This window comes from Artemia franciscana, unplaced genomic scaffold (assembly GCF_032884065.1).
Source record: "Artemia franciscana unplaced genomic scaffold, ASM3288406v1 PGA_scaffold_36, whole genome shotgun sequence".
In the NCBI taxonomy this organism is placed as follows: Eukaryota; Metazoa; Arthropoda; class Branchiopoda; order Anostraca; family Artemiidae; genus Artemia; species Artemia franciscana.
Genome location: NW_027062672.1, coordinates 377988 through 405279, shown reverse-complemented (window position 1 = coordinate 405279; position 27292 = coordinate 377988). Strand labels below are relative to the sequence as shown.

At 35.4% G+C, this 27292-nt stretch overlaps 2 protein-coding genes across 5 annotated transcripts in view; one reads left to right on the top strand and one right to left on the bottom strand.

The window, feature by feature from the left end:
• Positions 1 to 27292, top strand: part of LOC136041733 (protein TANC2-like) — a 281477-nt gene that overhangs the window by 15356 nt on the left and 238829 nt on the right. For 2 of the 4 annotated variants that reach the window (XM_065726480.1, XM_065726479.1), the window contains exon 1: positions 171 to 306. The exons of the other annotated variants lie outside the window; for them this stretch is intronic. In XM_065726480.1, the coding sequence (XP_065582552.1) occupies positions 264 to 306 (43 nt within the window). In that variant the 5' untranslated portion in view covers positions 171 to 263. Of the gene's footprint in view, positions 1 to 170; positions 307 to 27292 lie in introns of those variants that run through there. 4 annotated transcript variants of the gene reach the window in all.
• On the bottom strand, positions 1804 to 9771 carry LOC136041750 (uncharacterized). Its single transcript, XM_065726505.1, has 2 exons — positions 9060 to 9771; positions 1804 to 7471 (listed from the first exon to the last, which is right to left on the bottom strand). The coding sequence occupies exons 1-2, from the start codon at positions 9104 to 9106 to the stop codon at positions 5095 to 5097; spliced, it is 2424 nt and encodes an 807-aa protein (XP_065582577.1). The 5' UTR covers positions 9107 to 9771; the 3' UTR covers positions 1804 to 5094.

The following is a 27292-nucleotide window of genomic DNA, read 5'->3' as shown; positions in this document are numbered from 1 at the left end:
TATAATAATTTAACTCCAAATATCCTTAAAAAAATATACTTTACCGGAAATATGTTTTCATTAAGCAAATATTACATTTTTAAATTGTATTTACTTTATTTTTCTTTTTAAATCTCGATTCTGTCTCGTGTTTACGTCAGCCCTTATCAGCGTCTGCTTTTAACAATCGCCGGTTAGTTCGTCTTCAGGTGTTGAAGATCTCGCATCAGGCGTGTATTACACTAAATGTGAATCTGAATTTGGATATTTAATTTTTATAAATAATGGATAATAAAAAGGAGAATGGTGATGAAAATAAGAATGAAGGTACGAGCTGATTAATTGAACAAATAGGCTAATAAACACCCTTTTGTGTACAACTCGTCTGGCTAGCTGTGTTGGTGAATCCTCCCGAGACAAAGTCTCGTGGAAACATCTCCCCACAGATACATACACAATATTTTTTCGGGGGGGGGGGGGTGTCCAAAATGATAATTTGAACCTTGCGGGTTGGTGCTGCAGCGAGTTATTATTATTAGTAGTATTTGGGTTGTAGACCAGAGCCCCACAGGTGCATACACAATATTTTTTTCGGGGGAGGAAATGCCCAAAATGGTAATTTGAACCTTAATTTGGGCTGTAGACCAGAGCCATTCCTAGGGGGGAACTGGGGCAATAGCGCCCTGGCTAGGGAATTGGGTAAATTTTTCGTTGTTCATATTATTGACTGTGTTTTCCATAAAATATGAAAGCCAATGGAAGAAGGTTATGCCTTTTCTTATGCCCTAAGACTAGAAATATTTGGCCGTTTTCAAGAGCACAAAAAGGGCTTCAATTTGAATTCGCGATAGAAGTGATTATTATATTCGTAAAGAGCTTAAAAAAAGGCACCGAGTGGTATGTTCACTTTATTCGCAACTCAATAATATGAACAACAAAAAATTTTCTGGGAATTGCTCACTTTGATCCTATTTTTCTCTTTGATTGGGCTTTTTGCTTGGTAAAATTCTAGTTAATTGACTTCTTGCTATCTCAGAAAGGGTTTAGGTTAGGAAAATGAAACTTTCAGGAATGGGTCTACAGGCTAAAGTATGTCCCGGGAAGGTATTTTGAAGTACCCACCTTCACTGCTTCTCCCTCTAGAGGGCCCTGAAATTTGCCTACATGACAGGTTTTGACAAAACACTTACCTTAATTTTCAGTTTCTAGTTGCTTTTTCTCTGCCTTTAGTTCTGAAAATACAATTCATGTTATTTGAGTAGAATTTTGAGCCATATCAATGTTTTTTTTTCTTCAAAATTTGGGAAATGTATTTGCATATCTTTAAAACCTCATAAATCGGAATTGAGCAAAGTTATGAAGCTTAAAACAATTTTGTTGTACTTCAACTAACCAGAAGATCTATTTTGCAAGGTTTCACTTTTATAACACACATATTTGTAAAGGTCATCAAAGGTCAGGGCCCTCTAGAGGGAGAAGGAGCGGAGATAGTCTGTAGATTCATCCTGAAAGTTTCATTTTCCTAACCTAAACCCTTTCTGAGATAGCAAGAAGTCAATTGAATAGAATTTTACCTTTTGCTTGTATTAGAGTTGGGAGGGGGATACTGTAATTGATTTTTTCCCGGACACGACCAAGCCTAAAATGAAGAACTAGGGCCCCTCTAATGTAAACTGTTTAATAAGATAAAACTCCTTGTACCATTAGACTCCTCATTTCATGGGTACTTAAGTATTATACCAAACACACTCGAGAAGTGAAGTCAGGTTAATCGTAATGAAATATACAAACCGGTTTCTTCGTGCGTTTCTTTCAGCTTAGCTTAAGGCTAATGGTCTTTTTTGTTCCCGCCCAATTTCTGAAACAGATTCTAAGAATCTTAATAACGCCACTGCTAGTATCTATTCGATAGCAAACTCGTTTATGAGACTTGACAAAAACATAAACCAGTGGGAGAAAAAAACAAAAGATGTTTGTTTAGTAAAAGCACGTTAGATTCTACGGAGATTAATTTAGATGAACAGGTTATGTAAAAGAAAATATACCCACTGCTGAGCTAAAAATAGTGTTTTCTTTTGCACATCAATTTAAAGGGTAATCCTATATTTTTTCGCTCAGAGATTTTGATTCGATGTGCATTGAATGCAAATGGTAGAACTTGTACGAAAAGTAGACAAATCTTTTATTTTCGAGATGGGTGTCTGTTTTGAAATGTAAAGCGTGAACTCTCCCAAACCTCAACCGAGACCGAGTCCGTTTGGAAATGAAAATTGTTTGGCTATTGGGAGAACCCTTGGGTATTGAGAATTGCAAGCAGTTAGCCAGGTGGGTGAAACACCCACCTGGCTATTTTCTTTTAATCTCCAGTTCTCGAAGTCCACCAGTCCCCAAACTTAAACCTCGTCATGTTACTTCTGAATTCCTTTTTACAAATTGTGATGAAAATGAAATAATTATGAGTATGAAATAACAATCCTGTGGAGTAGATGAAGTATCGTTAAAAGTTGTTAAAGCAACAAAAACAATTGTTATTTCTATTTTGACTCATCTGATTAATTTATCACTTGAAGAGGGAACTTTTCCAGAAAGACTTAAATTAGCCCGAGTGCTACCCCTTCACAAAGGGAAGTCAAAAAATGAACCGAGTAATTACCGATCCATTTCTATTTGACCTTTTTTTTTCGAAGATTTACGAGAAAGTAGTCCATGAAAGAATGTATGATTACCTCCAGGAGTAGAATCTTCTGTGCGATACCCAACTTGGCTTTCGCAAAGGACTTTCTACGGATATGCACCAGCTATCTGGAATTCAATCCCCTTGGAAATCCGGAACTCAAATAGCCTTACTACCTTCAAGCGAGCAGTGAAGGGTCGTTACAGAAATACTGTTTGGATTTGAATATGCGGTCCTCCTCTTTTCGGTCTTTTCTTTTCTTTTTTTTTTCTTTTCTATCTCTTCGTCACTCCCCTTTTTTCTCTTTTTTTTTCTTTTTTGATAAATCCAGTTGATTCGTTGTTTCTGTTAGTTGATTGTTTAATTATTCTTTAGTGAAGTTTCTGCCCTAGTCAAGCACTTTTGTGCTTTCCTGGCAGATTATGTACATGTAATTATGTGTTTTTTGTTTAAATATATATGATTGAATTGAATTGAAGAATTCCTGCGAACAAAACTCTAGCACAGCTTGCATCAAACAATAAGTGCGTAATTGGTAATTTGATGTGTGTGTGTAGACTTGTTCCTGTGTTTGCGTACGTTTGTGTTTTTGTGCTCCTCAATCTCATCCTGCTAAATAACTAAGAAGACTAATCCGCCATTCCATCATAAATTTACTATGAAAAAGTAGCATATAAACAGAATTGATGGAAATAAAACTAATTTATTGGGAAGATAACAAGATGAAAAGTTTGTGTAAAACGAAAAACTCAATGCATACCCGTACTAATGAACTTATTTTGGAAGAAATATAGCCTCTCAGGCGCATACAGGTTAAAGCACATAAAAAATAATTTTTATTGAAATAGAATAAAAGCGATAAAAATAGAAGAAAAAGTTCGGGATTTCCCAAAAGGAATTTAAAAACCCTTGTCCATCGTATCTGCCCCCATTAAAATACAACAACGAAAACAAACAGTCCGCACATGCAAAAGTAAACTACCCAAAGAAAAAGGATGAATGTTTGAGAGGTTTTTCACTCTCAGAAATCATATACCTCAGGTGGCTAGTACCAAGCATGGCAGAAGTGTGCCAAGCATAGCGGAACTGTGAGAACAGTACTAAGAGTGAATGATCTGTGCCAAGCATGACATAAGTATCCCAAGCATGGCAGATGTCTGCTAAGTCTGATACAAGATCGTGATTTCATAGCAATCTGGGAATGTACATTATACAATTAGGCTAGTGAGTTAAGTAATCAAAAATTAAAGAGCCATTTGAAACAGACGGACAGAAAATAAAATCAATGATCTAAATGTGAAACGGTCAAACATTACTGTCTATGCATAATTGACTGAAAATGAAGAGAAATAAAAATAAATAATTATACCAAACATAAAAGAAATGGGTACTGCTATATACAAATAATTAAATCCTAAACGATTGAAAATTAAAATGAGTGCTAAAGTTAAACCAAAAAGGACACAAATTACTGCCCATAGGAGTTGGGCTAGAGTTCCCTTCTAATCGTAAAACAAAATAAAAAATTGTCGCTAAATAGAATCTGTAAACCTTAATTGTTGATGCTTCCTGTAATTAGTATATTAAACACTAAATAATTATACATTACACATTCAGTTCATTTTCAATATCTTTCCAGTCACCTTGATTTTTATAGGTTTTTTTTTTTTGTCATTTGTTTGGAATTAATAAGATGAAAGCTATTTTCCTTGTAATAAGATTAGGGCGTTAACGTTATTTTGTGTTAGGGCGAGATGCACAAGATTTCGGAAAGAAACTTAATGACGCTTTAATTAAATACCAAAAATGAACGAATTGTACAGAAAACGTAATAATTGTAGGAAAAACTATAAAAATCACAAATATTAAGCCCAAGTAACATACAAGAAATTTATAAAAAAAACTAAAATTGTTTGTATTAAATGTATTTAATATACTTCAGACCAGATAAGAAACTTCATTATTTTTGGACATTGACGAAGAATGAGACAGAAATTTATGGAGGAAAAAAGAATTTTCCTTGCCAATATTTTTTAACACATTTTTTTTATCAAACACGAAGATTTATCTATTCCAAATCAGACCAAATTATTTCTTCAAAATCACTGTTTTCATGCATTGAGTTCCTGGTAAATTCACTGTTCTCCCCCGATCACTTCTGTGCGTTTTTTTCTTGCTGTTCACTTCAACTCGACTCAACCTTCTTTTTTTTCCTCTTTTTATTTCTTGAGACAAGCTTGAGTCCTTCGGTTGGTGGGCTGTTGTACATTTTACAGACACAGGTTCTCTGATTTCCATATTCCTTGCAACCCTTGAGTCTAAAATTTCAGGAAGTAAGGATTCATTCCAGAAGGCTTCAAGCTTCGGAAATATTTTTTCCCAGTAGTCTTTCGATCGGTGAACTGTAATTATTTCCCAATCCTCAATAGAGTTATAAACTATTAAGTGGCGTACCATTTTATCCAGTATCCCGAGTTGGCCTTGTATCTGGGCGAAATACCTGTGATTTTTTTTAGCTGAAGACCTTCACTGGATAATTCAAGAAAAAATGCTTTAACTAAATTTTTTGACTGGGCCACATCATAAATGGTTTTGAACTCTGGTATATTATGCACCGTTTTTATCTCTATAGGTGTGCCATTAGGGAGCAGTCCATCTACAGATGCAGCAAGATACTGATACTGTGGATGCACACTGAGTCCTATTTGATCTCCCTTTACGACTTTTAAGTTGAATTTGTTTTCATATGCTTCTAGTGCCACTACTTCTAAATCTAAGCCCTTTTTCATTAGGGCAGAGCAGAATCTAGGTCCCAAGTTTCGAATTTGCTTAACAATTGGGGCAACTCTGGTGCTGTTTTTTCTGGTTGCAATTCTGTGGAAGTAACTACTAGTTATTCTCTTAGATCTTTCTTCAACCCAAGTGTCATTTTTGGATTGACCCTTGGTACTGTTGAACAAACAGCTTATACTGGCAAAATCCAATTTTAAATTCTCGTCAGTATATTTTTGTATAGCCAAATTCATTTCATCAGAAGTCATGTCTGGCTTATTGCAATTTGGTCCATAGTCACGATTACCAAAGTTATAGTTTCTATTTTTTAACTTAGCAACGTGTTTTCCTCCAAGAGCACTATAATAACTGGTCAAATTACGTTTAGATATTACACGGAGCTTAGCCGTTTTATTACAATATTTTTTTGTTACGCTAGAAGGACTAAGCCCAAAAATATTTTTCCAAGCTAATTGATGCCATTTTGGACCTGAATTATAAGCAAGACTTGCTCCATGAACTCTTGCATGATATGAACCTCGTTTAGACCGGCTTATTTGCTTTTCTCCGATGAATTTAGCAACAACTGACATGTAGCTTTCAGCTAAGTTTGTAGTTGCGTCATTTCGAAGCTGCTCTGCTTTTCGACACACAATATCGACCTCTGTCATAACATCTTCAAACACCTGCAGGGGAAAATTATTCCACCGATCTTCTATTTTACTATTCACGGCCAATTCAGCAATCTTAGGACAGCCAGAATCACATTTTGTGTGGTTTCCGAAAACATGGTACGGACCTCTTTTTAACAAGATTTTCAATTCTTCTGCTGTTCCATTATTTTCAGAATTTATTTTTATCGCGCCCCTTAAATTTTTTGTCAGTTGCTGTATAATTCCTCGGGGAAGACATTTTGTGTACAAACCTTTTTTATTTTTGCACAAATTATATAGATGGGCGGTATAGTTTTTTGTGACGTGATTTGCACATTCATGTTTCCGTATGTTGGAACCGTAGGAAACACTTTGTTTTAGCTTATAAAAAACACTGGAATCACCGTCACCGATAAACTCTAAAAACTGTAATCCGTGCATCTCCTCACTGGAACGAAAGCCTTCAACTAGAATATCTGTTTCCATGCTCCTTGAATTTCCGTTATAATTCAGAAAGCAGAAATGATCTTTGGGAATTACTTTGGCGTTTGCAGAAGAAAAACATATATAACAGTATTTATTTTTTATGCCAACATATAACAGTTTTTTCGAAAATGCATCTATGATAACTGCAACACATCCTTTGGCCGAATAATCGTGTCCTTTGCTACGCTTATTCCAGCCTCCATCACATATCACTTTTGTCCAGTATGAGTCCTCCTTATACCTATCATCATGAATGGCTGATTTTAAGGCCTCTCGTCCATTTTCTAGCAAAATTTCCGATAAACTATTCATCCAAGCATTACCAAGCTGCCTTTCCATACGGGAATAATCTATTCGTGACATTGGTTTCACTCCAAGCACCCCGAAGAATTCACACAGTGTAGAATACCCTCCTCCACTACCCATGGCTCCCCAAACAGCCTTCGAATTCAAGCAGCCTTTAAGACTTGATTTTTTTTCGGAAAAAGCAACCTGTGTCTGGTCCGTAAAACTTGAAATATATTCTTTTACGCTTGTTGCTGGACATTCTGGTTCACCTTTAATCCTCTTTTCCCAGTTACACTTATTACACTTAACTTTCAGTTCAGTTTTCAGGCCTTTCTTTTCTAATTGCTTTATAATCAATTTTCCGTGATCGCAACTGATTTTGTGTCTGAATGCTGAAATTACTTCAGCAAGGAAATACCTTAGATTCACAATGCAGTTTCCATCTGGAATTCCAGATAAGTCTATCTCAGTATTCGTATCGGGGCAATCAACACCGTAAGAACCACTACCGTTTCCCAATTTATTTGAATCGTCTATGAGAGGATTTGCTGAAAATTCTTCTGAAATTTTTGATCCATTTGACAAATTATCTTTATCTTGTTCTCCAAGCAGCACCTTTCTAAAAAAAATGAAAAGAACCATAGAAAAAAAAAACAGCGACCCGGCTCAATAGTAAACGAAAGTCTAAAAAACGAAATTTTGATACTAATAAATACGTCAAAAGAATCGGATTTTAATTAAATTTAGTCCTACCCATCAAAAGATAAGAGCCTGAGAAAATTTGTCTTATTTTGGAAAAAAGGGGGAAACACGCCCTAAAAGTCATAGAATTGTTTTGCCAGAAGACTGATCAAGGGTGTGTGTTTATTTGTTTTTTGTTTTCTTTTTCCCAGGGGTGATCGTATCGACCCATTGGTCCTAGGGTGTCGCAAGAGGGCTCATTTTAATGAAAATGAAAAGTTCCAGTGCCCTTTTTAAGCGACCAAAAATTGGAGGGCATCTAGGCCCCCTCCCACTTTCATTTTTTTCTCAAAGTCAACAGATCAAAATTTTGAGATAGCCATTTTCTTGAGCATAGTCAAAAAACATAATAAGATGTCTTTGGGGACGACTTACTCCCCCATAGTTCCCGGGGGAGGGGCTACAAGTTATAAACTTTGACCAGTGTTTACCTTGACCTGATGCCCACTCAATTGGACAATCTGTCTTGGCTTTTTCTACAATTGGCCATGACTTGACTTTTCCCATAACTATTCCTTTTAATTAAAAGTCAACGGTTGAGGGGTTTTGGCTGAGGGGGGGGGGTAGAGGGGAGGGAGCTACGTTGAAGGATCTTTACTTAGAGGAATTTGTCACGGGGGAAAGAAATTCAATGAAGGGGCATAGAATTTTCTAGCATTATTAAAAAAAAACACTGAAAAAATAATAATGAAGAAGTTTTTCAACTGAAAGTAAGGAGCAGCATTAAAACTTAAAACGAACAGAAATTATTACGCATATGAGGGGTTCATCTCCTCCTAAATACCTCGCTCTTTCCTCTTTCCGCTAAAGTAATTTCAACTATATATTCTACGGACTTGGTGATTCTAGGGTCATTCTTAAAGAACCGGGAGAAAATTTAAGCTTTAGTGTAAAGAGCGAGGTATTGACGAAAGGGCAAACCCCCTCATATATGTAATACAAATATACAAAGTTCTAGGTGCTTTTATAAGTTACGAAAAATTGGAGGGCAACTAGACTTCCTCCCCCACCCCATTTTCTTCAAAATCGTCAGAACAAAAATATGAGAAAGCCATTTAGACAAAAAAAGATATGCAAATTTCGTTGTGCGGTGAGCCAAATCAAAACATGCATTAATTTAAAAACGTTCAAAAATTACATAAAAAAAAAGGTTTTTTAACTTCAAGTAAGGAGCGACATTAAAACTTAAAACGAACAGAAATTATTCCGTATATGAAAGGGGTAGTCCCCTCCTCAACGCCTCGCTCTTTACGCTAAAGTTTCTTATTGTTTTAAAAAGTATAGTTGTGAGAAAGAGTCAAACTTTAGCGTAGAGAGCGGGACATTGAGGAGGGGACTACCCCCTTTCATAAACGGAATAATTTTTGTTCGTTTTAATGTCGCTCCTTACATGCAGTTAAAAAAAACTTGTTTTTTTATTTAATGGACAAGAGGGAATGAAACTTGTATATGTAATTTTTACTTACCGGTATTTTAAATTCAGCCACCTTTTGTTGATAATTTTCTTCCTCATAGCTCAAATGTCTTATTGACTTCAGTTGACAAGTCAACAGCTTTAATCAGAGACACAATGCCTTCTAGGCGTAATGTCTAAAATTGGATAAGAATCCCGCCTTTTTTTCTATTGGCTGATAAAGAACGCTATTAAGCCGGAAACAGGGGTAAAATAAGTAAAAAGTAAGCACATTTTGAAATTGTATTTTTCTGATTTTGCTTTCAAACTATTTATGATAGACATCAGAAATTTTCTGTAATGGTTGTAGATTATAAAATCTACATATGATCCAAAATTCTACCCTCTGGAGCCAACTTCATACCTTCTAGCAATAAAAATGTTGAAAATTAAAAATAATTTTTTGCACCGTTAAAAATAAAAATATAACAATTCTGCAACCAACATTTTTTTTTAAATACTGGCAGGATGAACTAAAAAAAAAATCTACTGTCATTTCCCATCCACTAAATTTTTATTCACCAAACCAAAATAACTTGATTTCTTTTTTTGCACAATAGGTAAAGCATATACAGAAAAAGTGAAACCAACATTTTTTTCCTTTTTAACTCGAGAGTCATCAAAAAAAAAATCAGTTCAAAATCACCTAAATCGCAGAAGTTATTCATGATTTTCTATCATAGGAGAAATAGCATTGGACACAAATTAAGACCATTAGCCTTAAGACAAGACAAAGATAGGTAACAGAATAGATGGGAAATAGGTTATATAATGTGGGATATACATTTGCACATTCGGGGTGGGGGTAAAGTATTTCTGCTTCATAATATGCAGAATAGTTGTACCTAACACATTTTGCATGCATACCCGCCATTCTTTACCCACCGCCTCCTCTAATGTGCAAATAAATAGCCCAAATTTGTTTCTGAAGTATTATATTTTCAGTAGTATATTGTATTTTGTGATATTTCATTAGGATTTAGTGTCAAAGAAATAGCTTGTAATTAAATGAAGAACTTGAGTGTTTGCCGTATAATACACAAGTACCCAAAGAATTATGGAAAGCAGACTACACAGAACGCATTATATTAAATACCTAACCCCTAACCACCTCTAAATGTTAAATATTTAATTAAAGTATATCTACTTCGTAGTTTTCTCACTCAAAATAAACAAATCATAACCAATTAAAACCGGTTTTGTCACATCTTAGACAGTGGAGTTCTCGAGGATGTTCGTTCAACAGGCAACTACTGTTTTATGTTCTTTCTAAATATCATGGTTGCATTTCTTACAATGCCCCCCGCCCCCCTGGTGATCCCATATATATCCCTAATTAATATATTATCCCGTTGTTTTGCATCTCGGGTGCAAACAATATAGGCTAGTAGCAAAAAGTTTTAGGCTACCGTTTGATCCTCCCCGAAAAAACTTCTGTGTAAACAATTTTCCACAGGTACACACACCTTAATTGGTTCGTGCTGGTGTTGCAATAATGAAAATGGGTAATGGTGCAGGGTTAGAGCTTTTCTGAAGGGAACGTCTTAATAGATAGAAATAGTTCCATTATATTCCATATTTTATGCTCCTTTTCAATATACTCTGTTACTCTGAAAATGTTTCGTTACTCTGAAAATGAGAACTTACTTTCAGGTGAAAAAACTTGTTTTTTTTATTTAATTTCACTATAAAACGCGAGAGGATCTATGCTATGAATATTTTCTCGAAAAAAAAAACAAAAAACCAAAAAAAAACAAATGGAGTTAAATTTGCCGATCGTCCGTGCGCTGCCAAACACGGAAAGGCAAGAATGGTCTCGTTTTTTTACGGTGTGTGTGTATGTGGGGGGGGGGTATTTTGTCGGAGCTTTTTTCAAAAATAGCTTTAAAACACGTCAAAAATTTATTTTTAAGCATTTTGTTACGTCTTTACGAGTCGGACAAAAATTTCGGGGGGGGGGAGTCAAATCCGACACCCCCTGGATACGTCCTTGTGGAGAGGGATAACTTTTATTAGCAATGTTTGGCGTCAGTGGCGTCGATTCATAAAAATTTAGGTAGGGCATTACGTATCTTTAAATATGTTGGGAGAGGGGGAAAGACTTGTCATTTTTTTAATAAAGAAGTCAAAACAGGCATCTTTCAACAAATATACCCCAAAAGGTATTTTTCAAAATCTAGGAGGACACACATACATTGACGCAGCTTTGAGGTGGAAGGAACTACTTGTAGACTGCATAACTGGAAGAGGGGACCAGGCAAGGTCGTATCCATGGGGGTTAGGACGCAGACCAATACTAATCCCCCTTGTACCCATGGGGGGTTAGGGATTTGACCCCCCCCCCATAAATGTTGTTCCGACTCATAAAAACTTAACAAAGTAGGACTACATATAAATAAATTTTTGATACATTTTTGCATTCAGCAGTTTATTTTGAAGCATTTTTGTATCGCTGATGTATTTCGCCTTAGATATATTCTGACATTTCCAAGTACCAGACAAAGTGGTAGCAACTAGAGCTTACAATTATTTGGTCTAAAAAGCGTCTATCTATTTTTTTAGTCTTAAATATCTCGTACAGGCTATATTTGATCTTTACGTATTTATTTACGACATTTAATTTTTCTTACAGCGTTATGCAAATTAACATTTATTAAAAGTATAAACTTAAATAAGTAAACAAAATGAGAAGTAAAAAAAAAAAAACTTTATTGGCAACTCAACCGGTAACCATATTTTCTATTATAATGCACGGACAGAATAGAAAGGAAGTGGAACAATGTAGAGAAATTCTATACTAGGAATAGAACAATGGAAAAAATAACTAAAACCTCATATTATCTAAAGCTAGTCTACGATTTGCGTTCCATATATTAAACAATACCTTCAGCTTTCAAGGAAATACATCAGCTGTTCATAGTGGCGCAACTTAAGAGGAGGCAATTGCTGCCTAGATATTGAAAAATACATTTTCTTGTATTTTCATTTAAAAAACAAAAATACCACCCCCAGGATCTTTAAAATATTTATTTTGTATCTTTACTTTAACGAATGAACAAATAATTACCCCCCACCCCACGTTTTCAATAATTGACACCACTGATTATTCATTCAGTATCCCCATGGGCATCAATTCCCCCTGCCTAATTCATAATCATTTTGAAGTTCTTCTTAAAAAAGCACATTTGCAGTATCTGCCAAATTCTTAGGGGATCTTTACTCCTTCCCCAGCCCAAATAAAATAATTTTTCCCGGTGGGGAAGTGTAAAAAAGTGGATTTATAAGGATAACAGAGTAGAGTTCTCTTCTGAAGGAAACATGTTGATAAAATAAAAGTAGTAGCATTAGCTCCTTATTTTATGCATCTTTTCAATATAATACGTCATTACTCTGACAATGCATCCCTTCCCCGAATTTCTCACATACATCCCTTAGATCTAGTCATACGTCACGGGTACTGTAGTCTCCGACTATATCTTCATCTATGATTGAATGGAATATTACCAAAATAGGCTTTTTTTGAAAAGATTTTTAAAACCGGATAGCAGTGGAAGAAAAATGATGATCTTATTCACAGGAATAGGTACATGTGTATTATTCAGAACACTGAATTAATTGAATTAAAATGGAATAGTTTTGGGCATCAAAGTCATGGCTCATTGTAGAAAAAGCCAAGAAAGATAGTCCAATTGAGTGAGAAGCAAACTTGTTATTAACCCCCCCCCCCCCCCCTTATTAGGATTTTATAAAAATGTGGCTATGAAACCGGATTTTTGCATCGTAGTTTGCTTCACGAAAGAACCTAACTTCACTTATTGAGTATGTTCTGAATAATATACAAGTACCAAGGAATATCCTAAATATTTTAGAGTAGGGCCCAAGAACTTTATTGTTTTAGTGGTTTATATCTCCTATTCTTAGAGCTATAGCTGGGACCATCAAGGGGCTGGGATACATTTTCAGAGAAAGGATAAAAAAAGGATACGGCGTTAGACTTTACAGTATCTACCGGCGGTGCTGATCCCCGTTTCTTGGCCCTCAGCCAGGAAGTGCAATGGGGGATTGGGGGCCAGCCATCCTGTGATTTCGCACACCCTTCCTGTTTACATTCCCCAGATTTCTCCAGGTACCCATTTAGAGCTGGGTCGACTCTGGCTAAGCTTACAGAGTCACGCCACTGACCCCCGTACGAAGCTAATTAATTGGGTATACTGGGATTCAAACCTGCGCCCTCTAAGACGAAGGATTCTGAATCCAGCGCACCAATCCACTCGGCCAGGACGGCTCTCCCTTTTCTCCATTTTCAGAGTAACGCCTATTATATTGAAAAGGAGCATAAAATATGGAATATAATGGAACTATTTCTTTCAGCTTCCTCATCAACGCCCCGCTCTTTACGCTAAAGTTCGACTCTTTCTCTCAATTCTTCTTTCTAAAACAGTAAAAAACTTTAGCGTAAAGAGCGGGGCGTTGATGAGGAAGCAGCCTCTTTCATATACGAAGTAATTTCTGTGCGTTTTAAGTTTTGATGTCACTCCTTACTTTCAGGTGAAAAAACTTGTTTTTTTTTATTTAATTTCTGAACGTTTTTGAATCAATGCATGTTTTGATTTTGGCTCTCCGCAGAGGAATGATCAAAACGAAATTTGCATATTTTTTTTTTGGCTCAATGGCTTTCTCATAATTTTGATCGAATGATTTTGAGAAAAAAAGAGCGGGGGACGAAGCCTAGTTGCCCCTCGATTTTTTGGTTAATTAAAAAGGCAACTAGAACTTTTAATTTTTTACGAATCTTTTTATTGGTAAAAGATTTACGTAACTTATAAATTAGCTTACGTAAAGAACTTTTGTATTCTCATGTTTTTATTACATATATGAGGGGATTCGCCCCATCGTCAGTACCTCGCTCTTTACACCAAAGCTTAAATTTTATCCCAATTCATTACGAATGACCCCCTGAATCACAAAAGCCGTAGAATAAGTAGTTGAAATTACCGAAAATACTTTAGCGTAAAGAGCGAGGTATTAGAAGGAGGTGAGCCCCTCATATGGGTAATAATTTCTGTTTGTTTTAAGTTTTATTGCTGTTCCTTACTTCCAGCTGAAAAGCTTTTTCACTTTTATTTTTTAATTGTTTTTTTTTAATAATGCTAGTAAATCCTGCTCTCCCTTCATGGAAATTTTCTTCTCCCATTACAAATTCTCGAAGGAAAGTTCCCCCAGCATATCCCCCTCTTCTCAACCCCTCCCCCAAACCAAAAAATCCTCCTGAAAACGCCTGTATACTTCCCAATAACCATTACTATATGTAAGCACAGGTCAAAGTTTGTAACTTGTTGCCCCTCCCACGGGGACTGTGGGGGAATAAGTCGTCCCCAAAGACATAGTTATAAGGTTTTTCGACTACGCTGAATAAAATGGCTATCTCAGAATTTTGATCCGTTGACTTTGGGAAAATAATTAGCGTGGGAGGGGGCCTAGGTGCCCTCCAATTTTTTTGGTCACTTAAAAAGGGCACTAGAAATTTTCATTTCCGTTAGAATGAGCCCTCTTGCAACATTCTAGGACAACTGGGTCGATACGATCACCCCTGGGGAAAAAAAAAAAAAAAACAAAAAAACAAATAAACACGCATCCGTGATCTGCCTTCTGGCAAAAAATGCAAAATTCCACATTTTTGTAGATAGGAGCTCGAAACTTCTACAGTAGGGTTCTCTGATACGCTGAACCTGATGGTGTGATTTTCGTTAAGATTCTAAGACTTTTATGGGGCGTTTCCCCCTATTTTCTAAAATAACGCAAATTTTCTCAGGCTCGTAACTTTTGATGGGTAAGACTAAACTTGATGAAACTTATATATTTAAAACCAGCATTAAAATGCGATTCTTTTGATGTAGCTATTGGTATCAAAATTCCATTTTTTAGAGTTTTGGTTACTATTGAGCCGGGTCGCTCCTTACTACAGTTCGTTACCACGAACTGTTTGAAAAGATATCACCAGTGCAACAGCACAAACACAGAAACAAACCCACACCATAAAACCAAACGTAAAAAATATAAACTATAAAAAATAATAATAAGTAATTATTATTAAATAATAAAAAATATATAAAATATAATAAATAGTGAATGCAAGTAAGTATAAGTCGTCATATAGGCTACCGAATATTAAACACTATAAATAGGACAAATAATTCAAAGGCGAACAAAACGCGTACAAGAATATGGGAGTAATATCTAGTTTTCTTAAATAGTTTTTATGCAAACTAGAACATTTTTGGCGCAATATTAAATGGTGACCCTGAACGGGACTGAAGACTTAACAGGGTCTCTCTACTAACTGGACTCTAAGGATAAACAGGTAAATTTAAAACGACAGCTTTGTTTGAAATTGGATTTTACAAGGTACCGCTCTTAAAAATCTTGATCTAGTTCCAAATATCAAGTTGTCTATATAGGGTAGGATATATAGTTTCACAGAATTTGGGGTTGCAACCCTCGGTTGATTTGCGATCCCATAGACAAGCAGTCAGAAAAAGTGGAACGTTTATGTATATATATGAAAAATCTTATTTATTAGATAATTATGTACATTTCAATAAAATGTATATTTAAATGCAGAAGCAGAAATTCAGAAAAAGGAAGACTCGTGCATCAATCAATAACTGATGAGAATATTAGGCTCTATAAATAAAGAAGGTAATTTGGCTGGAATTATTATTTAAAAAAGGGCATCCGGAAGTAAGTGACACCATGTTTAACCATTTTCAGGCGAAGGGAGCAGAAAGTGAAGGGGGGGGGGGGTAAATGTTTCTGTAAAAATAGGTGTCTGGTGAATAATACTTTTTGAGGGCTATCCCAAATTTTTGTTCTGTCCATGATGGGTATAAGCGAAGTTTGAACAGTCAAGGGCAGGGTTTGTCTGTGGGGTTCGAAAAATAAAAACAAAATTCGATTTATTAATATTTAAAAAGGTTTCGCTTTTGGCACTGATCTCAAATTTGTATGCTTTATTAGGGTCGAGTTTACTGCTCTAAAGATTTTTACACATTAAGAGAAGATTAGCGGGCAATCCCCTTTTACAAAAACAGTTTCAAGTAGAAACTACGGTACTTATCAGTTAGCCAGTACACTCTCGAGAATTTGGATATACATGTACGGGGGTTGAAGCAACTGAGACGCTTGGGAGATAGATAAACAGTCTTCCTTTCTCCTTCTGTCTTTTTTATATATATTATTTTTGTATAGTTTATATTTTTTGTGTTCGGTTTTGTGGTGTGTGTTTGTGCTCACCGCATTAGTGATTTCCTATATATATATACATACATATATATATATATATATATATATAGATATATATATATATATATAATTTGGGCTGTATATTTGCACATTAGAGAGGGGGGGGGGTAAGTATAGTGGCTCTACATGCAGAATGTAACCTAACCAAAATACCAAATAAATATTTATTGAAACATAGCTGCAATGTATTTTTTCACTGAGCCGAAGCTAATTGTCTTCGTATACAAACAGCAATAACCGGTTATTGTCTGATTTTATAGATCTAAATTCTCGAGAGCGTACTGGATAACAGATGAGTACCGAAATTGCTTCTAAATGCTAACTCATAGCTTAACAAAAGCTATTACTGATGTTTATATCAGATATAATTTCTTAGCCAATATTGGTGTCTAAAAAAGTTCTTTTTGTCGATAAATAATATTACTCTGGATTTTTCTATTCCTTTTTGGTCAAAAATGAAAATAAGTGAACTTTCAACGCTTTAGGGAAGTTTTTCATCATAAATAGGAATTTCTCCTTTGATATCGGTTCAAGATATGTAACTAGGGGTTGCCTACTTTCAAAAATCGTATGCCACACGTGCTATGCAGTCCCCCGACCTGAATAATTCAATTTAGACCGAATAATTTAAACTTGAATAAGGTCAAGTTCGTACACTTTTCTATTCTTTAGAACCGAGCGAAATATATAAAAAAGAAAACTGATGAATTTCTTATATAAGAAAATGTGGGGCCAAAATTATGTGTTAGAAAGAAGAAAAGGGGGCCAACATTTTTTTCCATTGATAAGAAAGCTTTTTGAGACATCCAAACTCGATGCATAGCAGGTTTGAGTTACCGTATTTTAAAAAGAAACAGTTTTGCCAATTCTGGGTAGGTAAGTTTCATTAACCCCAGAAATGTTAACCCCGGAAGAAACAATTTGTATTAGAAACCGATAAAGTTGGTTTCTAACAAAAATGTCAAACTTTACCCCTGCAGGCTAACCCTGGCTTCCACGCCCAGTCGTCATGCATTTAGCCTGTTGTTTTCTTCAATTTTTTCTGCATCAGGTCCCCCCTCCCTTAAAAGAGGAGACGAATGTCCTTAAAGAGCTGAGCCTTAATAATTAGTCTGAACCCTAATAAAAAGAAAATATTCCTGGCACTTCGGGGCGTTTCAGACAGAACGCTAAGTATTTTTGGACATGGAACCCTCTGCGTTTTTTTCGAGAGTCACAGCCCGTTAGCGCTCCAATACTGTTATGGTTGTTCTCAAAAGGCATTGAAGTGTTATTTTTTTTCTAAAAAATTAGAAGATGACTGAAGATAATTCCTTTAAAAATGGGTATACATTTTTTATTTTTAAAGGAGGCCGCGACTTAGTAACTTGAATATAGCCCGGGTTTAGTTAGTCAGAATTGACTATGGATTCAGCAAAACAATTTCAACCTTTTTATTTGAAGTACCCCCCCCAGTAGCTTTTTCTGGTAGCTTTGGCCTATGTGACCACCCTCTCCCTTCAGAAGCTTGTGTCTGTGATCCCAATATTTTAATACATTTTTGCAACTAAATAACACATGCCACATACCATAGTTAAGGTAAGTTTGATATCAATTTTGATTTATTACACTCCAATAACTCAATTTGATAAAAGAATAACTCAATTTGCAAAAGAGTAAGATAAAAAAAATGCTTAATCTTTAAAAATGCCCTTATCAGTAAGTCAATAACGCATTTGTTTGATATTATTTTATGTAACCGATACATTTTTCCGGAGAGAATGAAATGTGCTAGTCTATATCAGTCGCTTCCAACCGATTTTGGGCCATGCCCTACCTTGGCGTTTCTAAAATCCTGTGGCCCCCTCTTGATATTTCAATTTTTTTATTCAAAAATTTACGCATATTCAACTGAAGGAAGCTTAAAAGGCCATTAATTTGGTATCTCTTTGGGTAGTTCTCTAGGCATGTTTTAAAGGCTACTAATGAAAAATATTGTCTGAATACCTTTTATACAATGCGTAACGTCATTTAAATAGCCTACTATCATGTATCTGTTTCGCTATTTAAATACATTTGCATGTGGTGTAATTCACATGATTTTCATTTCAAAATTAAAGTTCTAATGTATAGTCAGCCGAAGGGTGCACGTGCTGCCCATGATCCACCAAAATAATGGCATGCCCCACTTTGGGAATCAGGGGGTCTAAATCTATTTATTGTTCTCATTTTTTTTAGGAGAATAGTCGAATAGAGTACATAGAATACAAACGGAAAAGATTTTGCGAGTTCAGTTTGGACGATAGGCGGTTAACACGGCACAGGGATCGTGATAAATAGAATAAAAATAAAAGGAACTTAAAAGATAAATAATTAGGACAAATGAAATCTAGCGTCTCTGTCACAGGTTCGCCTCCTCCTAATACCTCACTCTTTACGCTAAAGTATTTTTAGTAATTTCAACTATTTATTCTACGGTCTTTGTGATTCAGGGGGTCAAAATTTAAGCTTTAGTGTAAAGAACGAGGTATTCACGAGTGGGCGAACCCTCTCATATACGTAATAAAAACATACGAATATAGAAGTTTGTTACATAAGCTAATTCGTAAGTTACGTATATCTTTTACTAATGAAAACGTTCGTAAGAAACTAAAAGTTCTAGTTGCCTTTTTAAGTACCCCAAAATCGGAGGGCAACTGGGCCTCCTCCCCCTTCTTTTTTCTCGAAATCATTCGGTCAAAACTATGGGAAAGCCATTTAGCCAAATAAATAAATATGTAAATTTCGATTTATTTATTCATCTGCGGAGAGCCGAAATCAAAACATGGAATAACTAAAAAAAAATGTTCAGGAATTAAATAAAAAAAACAAAACAAGTTTTTTTTAACTGAAAGTAAGGAGTGGCATTAAAATTTAAAACGAGCAGAAATTACCCCGTATATGAAAGGGGCTGTTCCCTCTTCAACGCCCTGCTCTTTACGCTAAAGTTTTTACTGTTTTTAAAAGTAGAGTTGACAGAAAGAGTCAAACTTTAGCGCAAAGAGCGAGGCGTTGAAGAGGGAACAGCCCCTTTCATATACGGGGCAATTTCTGCTCGTTTTAAGTTTTAATGTCGCTCCTTACTTTCAGTTAAATACATGTGTTTTTTTTTTAATTTAATCACTAAAAGAATAGACGACAAAACTCACGAAAACAACATTCAAAGGAAAAATTGCCTAATCTAAAAACAAAATAACCTAATGGCATAAACTTGCCAAGCATTCATGTATATATAGGCTACGCCAAGTCGAATTATTGTTGTTGACTTTTTACTTTGAAGAATGCCAGGAAGCAGCAAATCAATCCCTACCTGAAATTAGAAAGCGCTGGGGCTCTCGGAGAAAATGGTCCTTATTTCACTACATTCCTACATTTTACTGAGCAGCAACGTAACTTCTGTGAACTAATGAGAACTTAAGCGATTTTTTTTTATTAAGGAACAACCCCTTCCTCGTCCAACCAGGTTAAGCAATGATAAGTTCCTGAATAAATGGTAAGTTGTTCCTTTAAAAAAAAAGTTTGCCTATTCCGCTTTAGTTTACTAAAGTTACGTTACTCCTCAGTAAAATGTAGAAAGTGATGAATAAAGTGAAATGAGACTCTCTTGGCAAGACAGACCTTTAGAAATTAAGTATGAAGTGTGAAAATGTCAGATAGAATAGATGTTACGATGACTACGCATGTTTGCGTGTCAAAATGAACAAAAATATTTGTTCGGACCGGGTCTTCAGTAGGTCCGAATGATGGGTGGCGGCATGGGGTTGCCCCTCCCTCTGAAATGATTGATATATCCCATTAAAAATAAGTTCTTTGTTTCAAATAATTTGCTTTCTACGTTTTTGATGGATTTTTGCTCTCTCCAAGGCTATATTCAGGGAAGGGGGATTCAGGGTTTCACCCCCTCCCCTTCGAATTTTTGGCCGATCTGTAAAAACGTAAGAAAATGCATGTAGACAAATTTTAGATGCATTTCTGATGTTTTTGGGGTAAAAAAACATACCCCGAAAAATAGCCCTTCCCAGCGAAAAACTCCTGGATACGCCCTTGGTTCTCTGCTCAAAATTAATTCATAGAAACTGGCGAAGGGTACCAGAAATAAGAGATACGTCATAAATAATGGACTTCGTCAGGGGGGGGGGTTGAATGCCCATATCTGTAATTGTGTGAATCCTACATACGGAGTAAGTAAACTCCCGGATACGACCTTGGCTCTCTGCTCAAAATGAATTCACTGAAACAGGCGAAGAGTTCCAGAAATAAGAGATAAATTGTAAATCATGGACTTCATGAGAGTAGGGGGGGGGGCTGAAAGCCCATATCTTTACGTGCGTGAATCCTACGTACGAAATAAATAATCCAACGACAGCTGAAACGCAATGAAAGTGATTTTTCCAGAGCACTACTTCTGGAAAAGTTGTAATTATAGAGTCCAGTCACATTAGAAAGAATTATCAATTTGATAGTCCTGTTATTGCTAGAAGCCGACAGCTAAAGATATCATTAACGGCAGTTTTAGATCAACTTCACTGATAAAATCGCCGGAATTTAAGGAATCGTGTAGAGGAAGGACAAAGAGACATTGCCAGAGTTTCGGGTATTCAGCTAATTGGCACTGAAATCTTGCTTCCTCGAGTCAAAACATATGTGACCGGACTAAAGGTCTTCTGTTGATGAAGAGGGTTATCTGCCCGCGGAGGTGGAAGCTATTTTATGTGGTAATTCTCAGGGGTTCTTGATTGCTTGGGGTGAAATTATGGAGCTAGGCTGGCTATTAACTTGCTATTAGTTTTTTCTGTCTTCCGCTAATTTTAATTGCTCTTTGATAGTTCGTCACGTAATGAAACTATCCTCGGATTTGGATACTTTGAAGTGAATCTCGTTTTTATTGTTATTCTGCACGAAAGGCTCTTTTTATATTTACTAGAAGTTAGACTCAGTTCAGTTATAGGCAGAAGTGTAGGGACATAACCAGTTATAGCCTGTCTGAGAATTTCTTGGATCGTAAAAATTGATGGCAAAGTATGAAAGATGATGCTTTGGTGTTAATATACCCCTTCATAACTATCAAGTTTCTGCAGGTTTATTGTTGCACCATCTTGGTCTTAGTAACTGACAAAATTAGGCCATATATTTTAACAGAGCTCCCTAGGTAGTCACGTTCACATAAGGGTGTTTCTTGTATATCCCCCTGAAATTATTGTTTTTTTGGAATAATACTATAACTTTTTCGCTGTTGGTATCATTCTCCTATTTTCAGTTTTTTTAGTTTGCCCCCGAAATCATAAACAAATTCAGTCGTAGCCCTCTGGTTTGCCCCTCCGACTAGGACAGATTTTGTGACATAATCTAGAAATTCAAATTTAAACTCATTTAAAAGTGATTTTGACATCAAAAGGGCTTAAGGCACTGCAATAGATACACTTTTGGTATCTGTCTATTTTAAGAGGGTTTTAGTTGTGAAAAAGGCCGAGTTTATATGTAATAGTTTACATCGGCAGCAGTGGGGGACCAGAGCATAGAAACACCTTCCCTTGATAGGTCAACGGTTTCAAATGAATGAGGACTAGATCCCGTCGACTACCCCTACTATGAGGTTGCCATTTTTTTGTTTAAACGTTTTTTACTGGGCCATATCCTGGATTTTTTTTGGGGGGGAGGTCAAAAAACATTTTAAAACGCATCATATGTTTGTTTATATTCATTTTTGTTTCGTTTTTACGAGTTGGACAAACATTTCAGGGGGTTATTCAAACTCCCTATCAAACGACCTAATAGGCCGTTTGATACGGCCTTTGTTTTTGATAATAATGAATTAATGGTGCCATTTTGCGCATGTGCAATTGTCAAGAATAAATAATCACTCTTAAGTACGTATTAAATAGGTGATTTCTAATCAAGAGAATTGGATGTATTGATTATGCACATATTTACGGTATGTTAGCTTCCAGCTATAGTTGTAATTATAACCACACTTCTATTTACTTTGATTGATTAAGACTTACCGTCGTCGTATTCACTTCCAACTAGCCAGAGTCAAATGGATTCGTCTCAATTAGTTCGCCAGCAAAACTTGCCTTAAAAGTGGACCGACCGTACAAGCGTCAGTATTGGCTATTATAATGATAGATTTTGTCGACGTAGGCTACAAATTCATTCACATATTCAGTCAACATTCATTTTTTTTTAAGATAAACTGTCAGATAAACTTCTTTTGATAGATTTTGAGAAATAACTTTTTTTAGTACTTGTTAGTCATCCCGACCTCACTCAAGAAGTGAAATTATGTTAATCTTAATGAAATATTCCAAAATATGATGAAAATGTAATACTTTAGTAGCAAAATTCTGGAAACTGCAAAAGAGAATTATAGAAATTAGGACGCCCAGAACGTATTATATTAAATACCTAGCATAACCAACTCTATATATTAAATATTTAATTAAAATTTACCTTCATTGTAGTTTATCTCTCTCAGGCTATGCTGATTATCTCCGACTGCATACTGAGATACAGAGAGAAAACAAAACGTGGTCGAGATATTTAACAAGAACCGAAACTAATACAATTAAAGACAAAACTTCAGATTTAAGGGCATCGTAACCTCTCACAATAGAATTACCAGTTTCGCTTATGCAGGGGCGGATCTAGAGCGAAATCTTGGGGGACACCCAATGTGACAAGGGTGCCATTGAGCAAAATCTTGGGGGGGATATGAAAAAGGTGCCAAAAGTTGACCAAATTAACAAATTTATTCTTAAAAAAGTGGCAAAAGAAAAAAACAGGGAAAGAAGGCACCAGAAAAATCTTGGGGGGAGGTCGCTCTCCCGCCTCCTGGATCTGCCCGTGGGACTATGCGTCTAGAAGAGGTTGATTCCACTAGCACCTCATCATTACCACAATCAAACAAATCTCGCTGGTTAAATTCACAAGTTCTCTTGTGAATTTAACGACTCTTTCTCTTAACTCTACTTTTTAAAACAGTAAAAACTTTAGCGTAAAAAGCGGGGCGTTGATGAGGAAGCCCTTTCATATACGAAGTAATTTTTGTTTCGTTTTAAGTTTTAATGTCGCTCCTTACTTTCCGTTAAAAAACTTTTTTTTAATTAATTTTTGAACGTTTTTGAATCAATGCATGTTTTGATTTTGGCTCTCCGCAGATGAATAATTAAAACGAAATTTGGATATTTTTTTTTTTTGGCTAAATGGCTTTCTCGTAGTTTTTATCGAATGATTTTGAGAAAAAAGGAGCGGGGGAGGAGGCCTAGTTGCCCTCCGATTTTTTGGTTACTTAAAAAGGCAACTAGAACTTTTAATTTTTACGAATCTTTTATTAGTAAAAGATATACGTAACTTACAAATTAGCTTACGTAACGAACTTCTATATTCTCATGTTTTTATTACGTATATGAAGGGGTTCACCCCTCGTCAGTACCTCGCTCTTTACTCTAAAGCTTAAATTTTTTCCCAATTTCTCAAGAATGACGACCCCTGAATCACAAAAGCCGTAGAATAAATAGCTGACATTACTAAAAATGCTTTAGCGTAAAGAACGAGGCATTAGGAGGAGGTGAGCCTATCATATGCGTAATAATTTCTGTTCGTTTTAAGTTTTAATGCTTCTCCTTACTTTCAGTTGAAAAAAAACTTTTTCGGATTTATTTTTTCATTTTTTTTTAAATAATTCTAGAGAATCCTGCGCTCCCTTCATGAAACCCCCATGAAAAATTCCTCCAAGGAAAGTTCCCCCAACATACCCCCCTCTTCTTAGCCCCCCAACCTAAAAATCCCCCAGAAAACGTCTGTATACTTCCAAATAACCATTACTATATGTAAGCACTGGTCAAAGTTTGTAACTTTTGGCCCCTCCCACGGGGACTGTGGGGGAGTAACTCGTTCCCAAAGACATAGTTATAAAGTTTTTTGACTACGCTGAATAAAATGGCTATCTCAGAATTTTGATCCGTTGACTTCGGGAAAATAATTAGCGGGCGAGGGGGCCTAGGTGCCCTCCAATTTTTTGGTCACTTGTAAAAGGCACTAGAACTTTTCATTTCCGTTAGAATGAGCCCTCGCGCAATATTCTAGGACCACTGGGTCGATACGATCACCCCTGGAAAAACAAAACAAAAAAACAAACAAATAAACACGCATCCGTGATCTGCCATCCGGCAAAAAAAAACAACAAAAGTCCACATTATTGTAGATAGGAGCTTGAAACTTCTACAACAGGGTTATCTGATACGCTGAATCTGATGATATGATTTTCGTTAAGATTCTATGACTTTTAGGGGTTATTTCCCCGTATTTTCTAAAATAAGACAAATTTTCTCAGGCTCGCAACTTTTGATGGGTAAGATTAAACTTGATAAAACTTATATTATTTAAAATCAGCATTAAAATGCGATTCTTTTGATGTAGCTATTGGTATCAAAATTCCATTTTTTAGAGTTTTGGTTACTATTGAGCCGGGTCGCTCCTTACTACAGTTCATTACCACGAACTGTTTGACAACCTAAAGAATGCTCGATGCATCCCTTATTCACTTTATTCAGATACTTAATTTACTTCTACTGCGGCTACTGCTTTTCATCTTAACACCTTAGTATCAGTATGCACTACCACTAGATTTTTGTTTAAACATTGGAAAATATTTTTTTCCATGGGGGGGGGTTTCATCCTGAAAAATCTGAAGGATTCGTATAAAATCTTTTCTTAGAGGTAGAATTACAAATACATGTTTTTGTATTTCAAAGCTGATAAAGCTATAAACGATTACAAAAGAAACTAATCCACTTAAGAAATAACTTTCTATTTATGGGCCTCTAAACCTTCTTAAATAAAATTGCCTTTTGGCTCTATGGCTAGTAGAGGTTCATATAAGGATCTCCAATAGCATCTCATCATTACAATTATCAAAGAAACATCTCCTTAATTTCGCAAATTTGTCACACCTAAAGGGCGAATCCCCCCCCCTTAGAAAAAAAATAATAAATACCGCAAACAAGTCCGTATCCAGGAGGTTAGAGGGTTTACTCCCCCCCCCCCGAACAACTAATCTCCCGAACAGATAATATCAACAAATTGTAGATGCTTTTTTTTTATTTTTATTTTTACTTCCCTCTTTTAAATCCTGGATATGGCCCTGACCGCAAAGTGGGCAAGTTCAGAGTATTTGGAAAATTGAAATCTCTCCATTTTGTTACTTTGTTTCTTGACATGCACCTGAATTCAAATTATAATGTGCTTGACTGGTAATAATTTTAATATGACATAGTTTTATCTGCTAAAACAATGTCACCTGTTTATATTTCTCGCCTACACATCATATCAATTTGCTTACTAGTTTGACTAGTTGTTTTTTTATTCTTTTTGTAATGGAAGGCTGGGATTATTAGTCCACTAATTGGTAGCTTGTATCTTCAAATTTTACAATTATGAGTATATCGTTCTTCGTAACGGGAAAAACATTAATTAAAAATTAGTTATAATGAACTAATTAGTAAGTGATGCCAGTTATCAGACATAAATACAATAATTAATTTCTGAGCAGCAAAATATTTCTGGGCGGAGAGGGGATGAGAAAATCTAAAAATAAGCAAGTTCAATGAAAAGTAAAAGATTTGCTACTTATCTCTTATAGCCACCACAATCAAGAAGTGAATGCTAATACTAATTATATTATTAAGTTATATAATTATATAATATAATTTATAATACTAATTATAATATTATATTATATATTAGTATAATTATAATATTGTAATATGAATACTAATAATACTAATTATATAATTAAGAAGGTTAAACCTAATGAAATATAAATAAAGTATGATGAAAATAAAATACTTTTGTAACAAAATTATGGAAACTATAACAGACAATTATGGAAATCGGGTCCCCAAGAACGTATTATATTAAATGGTTTCTAACCTAACCAAAATACCAACCAAAGTATTTAATTAAAATGTAACTACGTTGTAGTGCATCTCTCTTAAGCTAAGCTGATTATCACCGAGTAAATACTGAAATACAGAAAGAAACCGGTTCTACATATACCATGAACTTGAGTGTGGTGGCTATAAGAAATAAGTACTGAAGATTTTATTGGAAAATTTGTAAAAGTCATCGGATCGGCGCCCGATATTCCAACCCTTATGGACTTGCCTGTCTGCTAATAGATTCTTTGCGCTTTATGTCAGTTTTACATCTTCGTTTTACTTTGCAAAAAATTTGCTAACTCACGGCAATTATAGGGCTATGTCTATTGTTGAGTGACATCTGCAGTTTGGTGAAAATTAGCACCAAAGCAAAATAATGATTATGAAATTTATGAATTACCAGAAATTTTGATTCGAATTACCAGACATTAATGTTTTGCATCAAACACAAAATAGTGACTCTGAAGATTTTGACGGAAATAGGATTTAAAATTGGCATAAATATTAATTTCCGATGGCAGAACTAATTTTTTGGGAAAAATTCTGTTTCGTAGAAACGTCCTGTTCTGGTGAACCGTTTGCTCTGTCAAGAAAATGTATTGTGGCAATACGTAAAATACTTTCTACGAAATTTCCTGTACAAACTTTGATTCGATTTGCCAGATATAGGAATTTTATCTATCAATGCACACAAGGCTGGTTATAAAGATTTCTACAGGAATGCTAACGGAAATTGAGATAAACATTAACTTTTGATGGGAAACTTGGGGCGCCGAACGGTTTTCTCTCTTGAAACATCGAGGAATTGTGTTTTCATTCAACACTGTATTAAATAAATAAATAAAAAAAAAATTTCAACTGAAAATGAGAAGCAAAATTAAAACTTAGAACAAACAGAAACTATTCCGTTTGTGAGGGGCCCCCCTCAATACTTGACTCTCCAAGCGAAAGTTGTTTATTACTTTAAAACACTGCTCATTCGAATTAA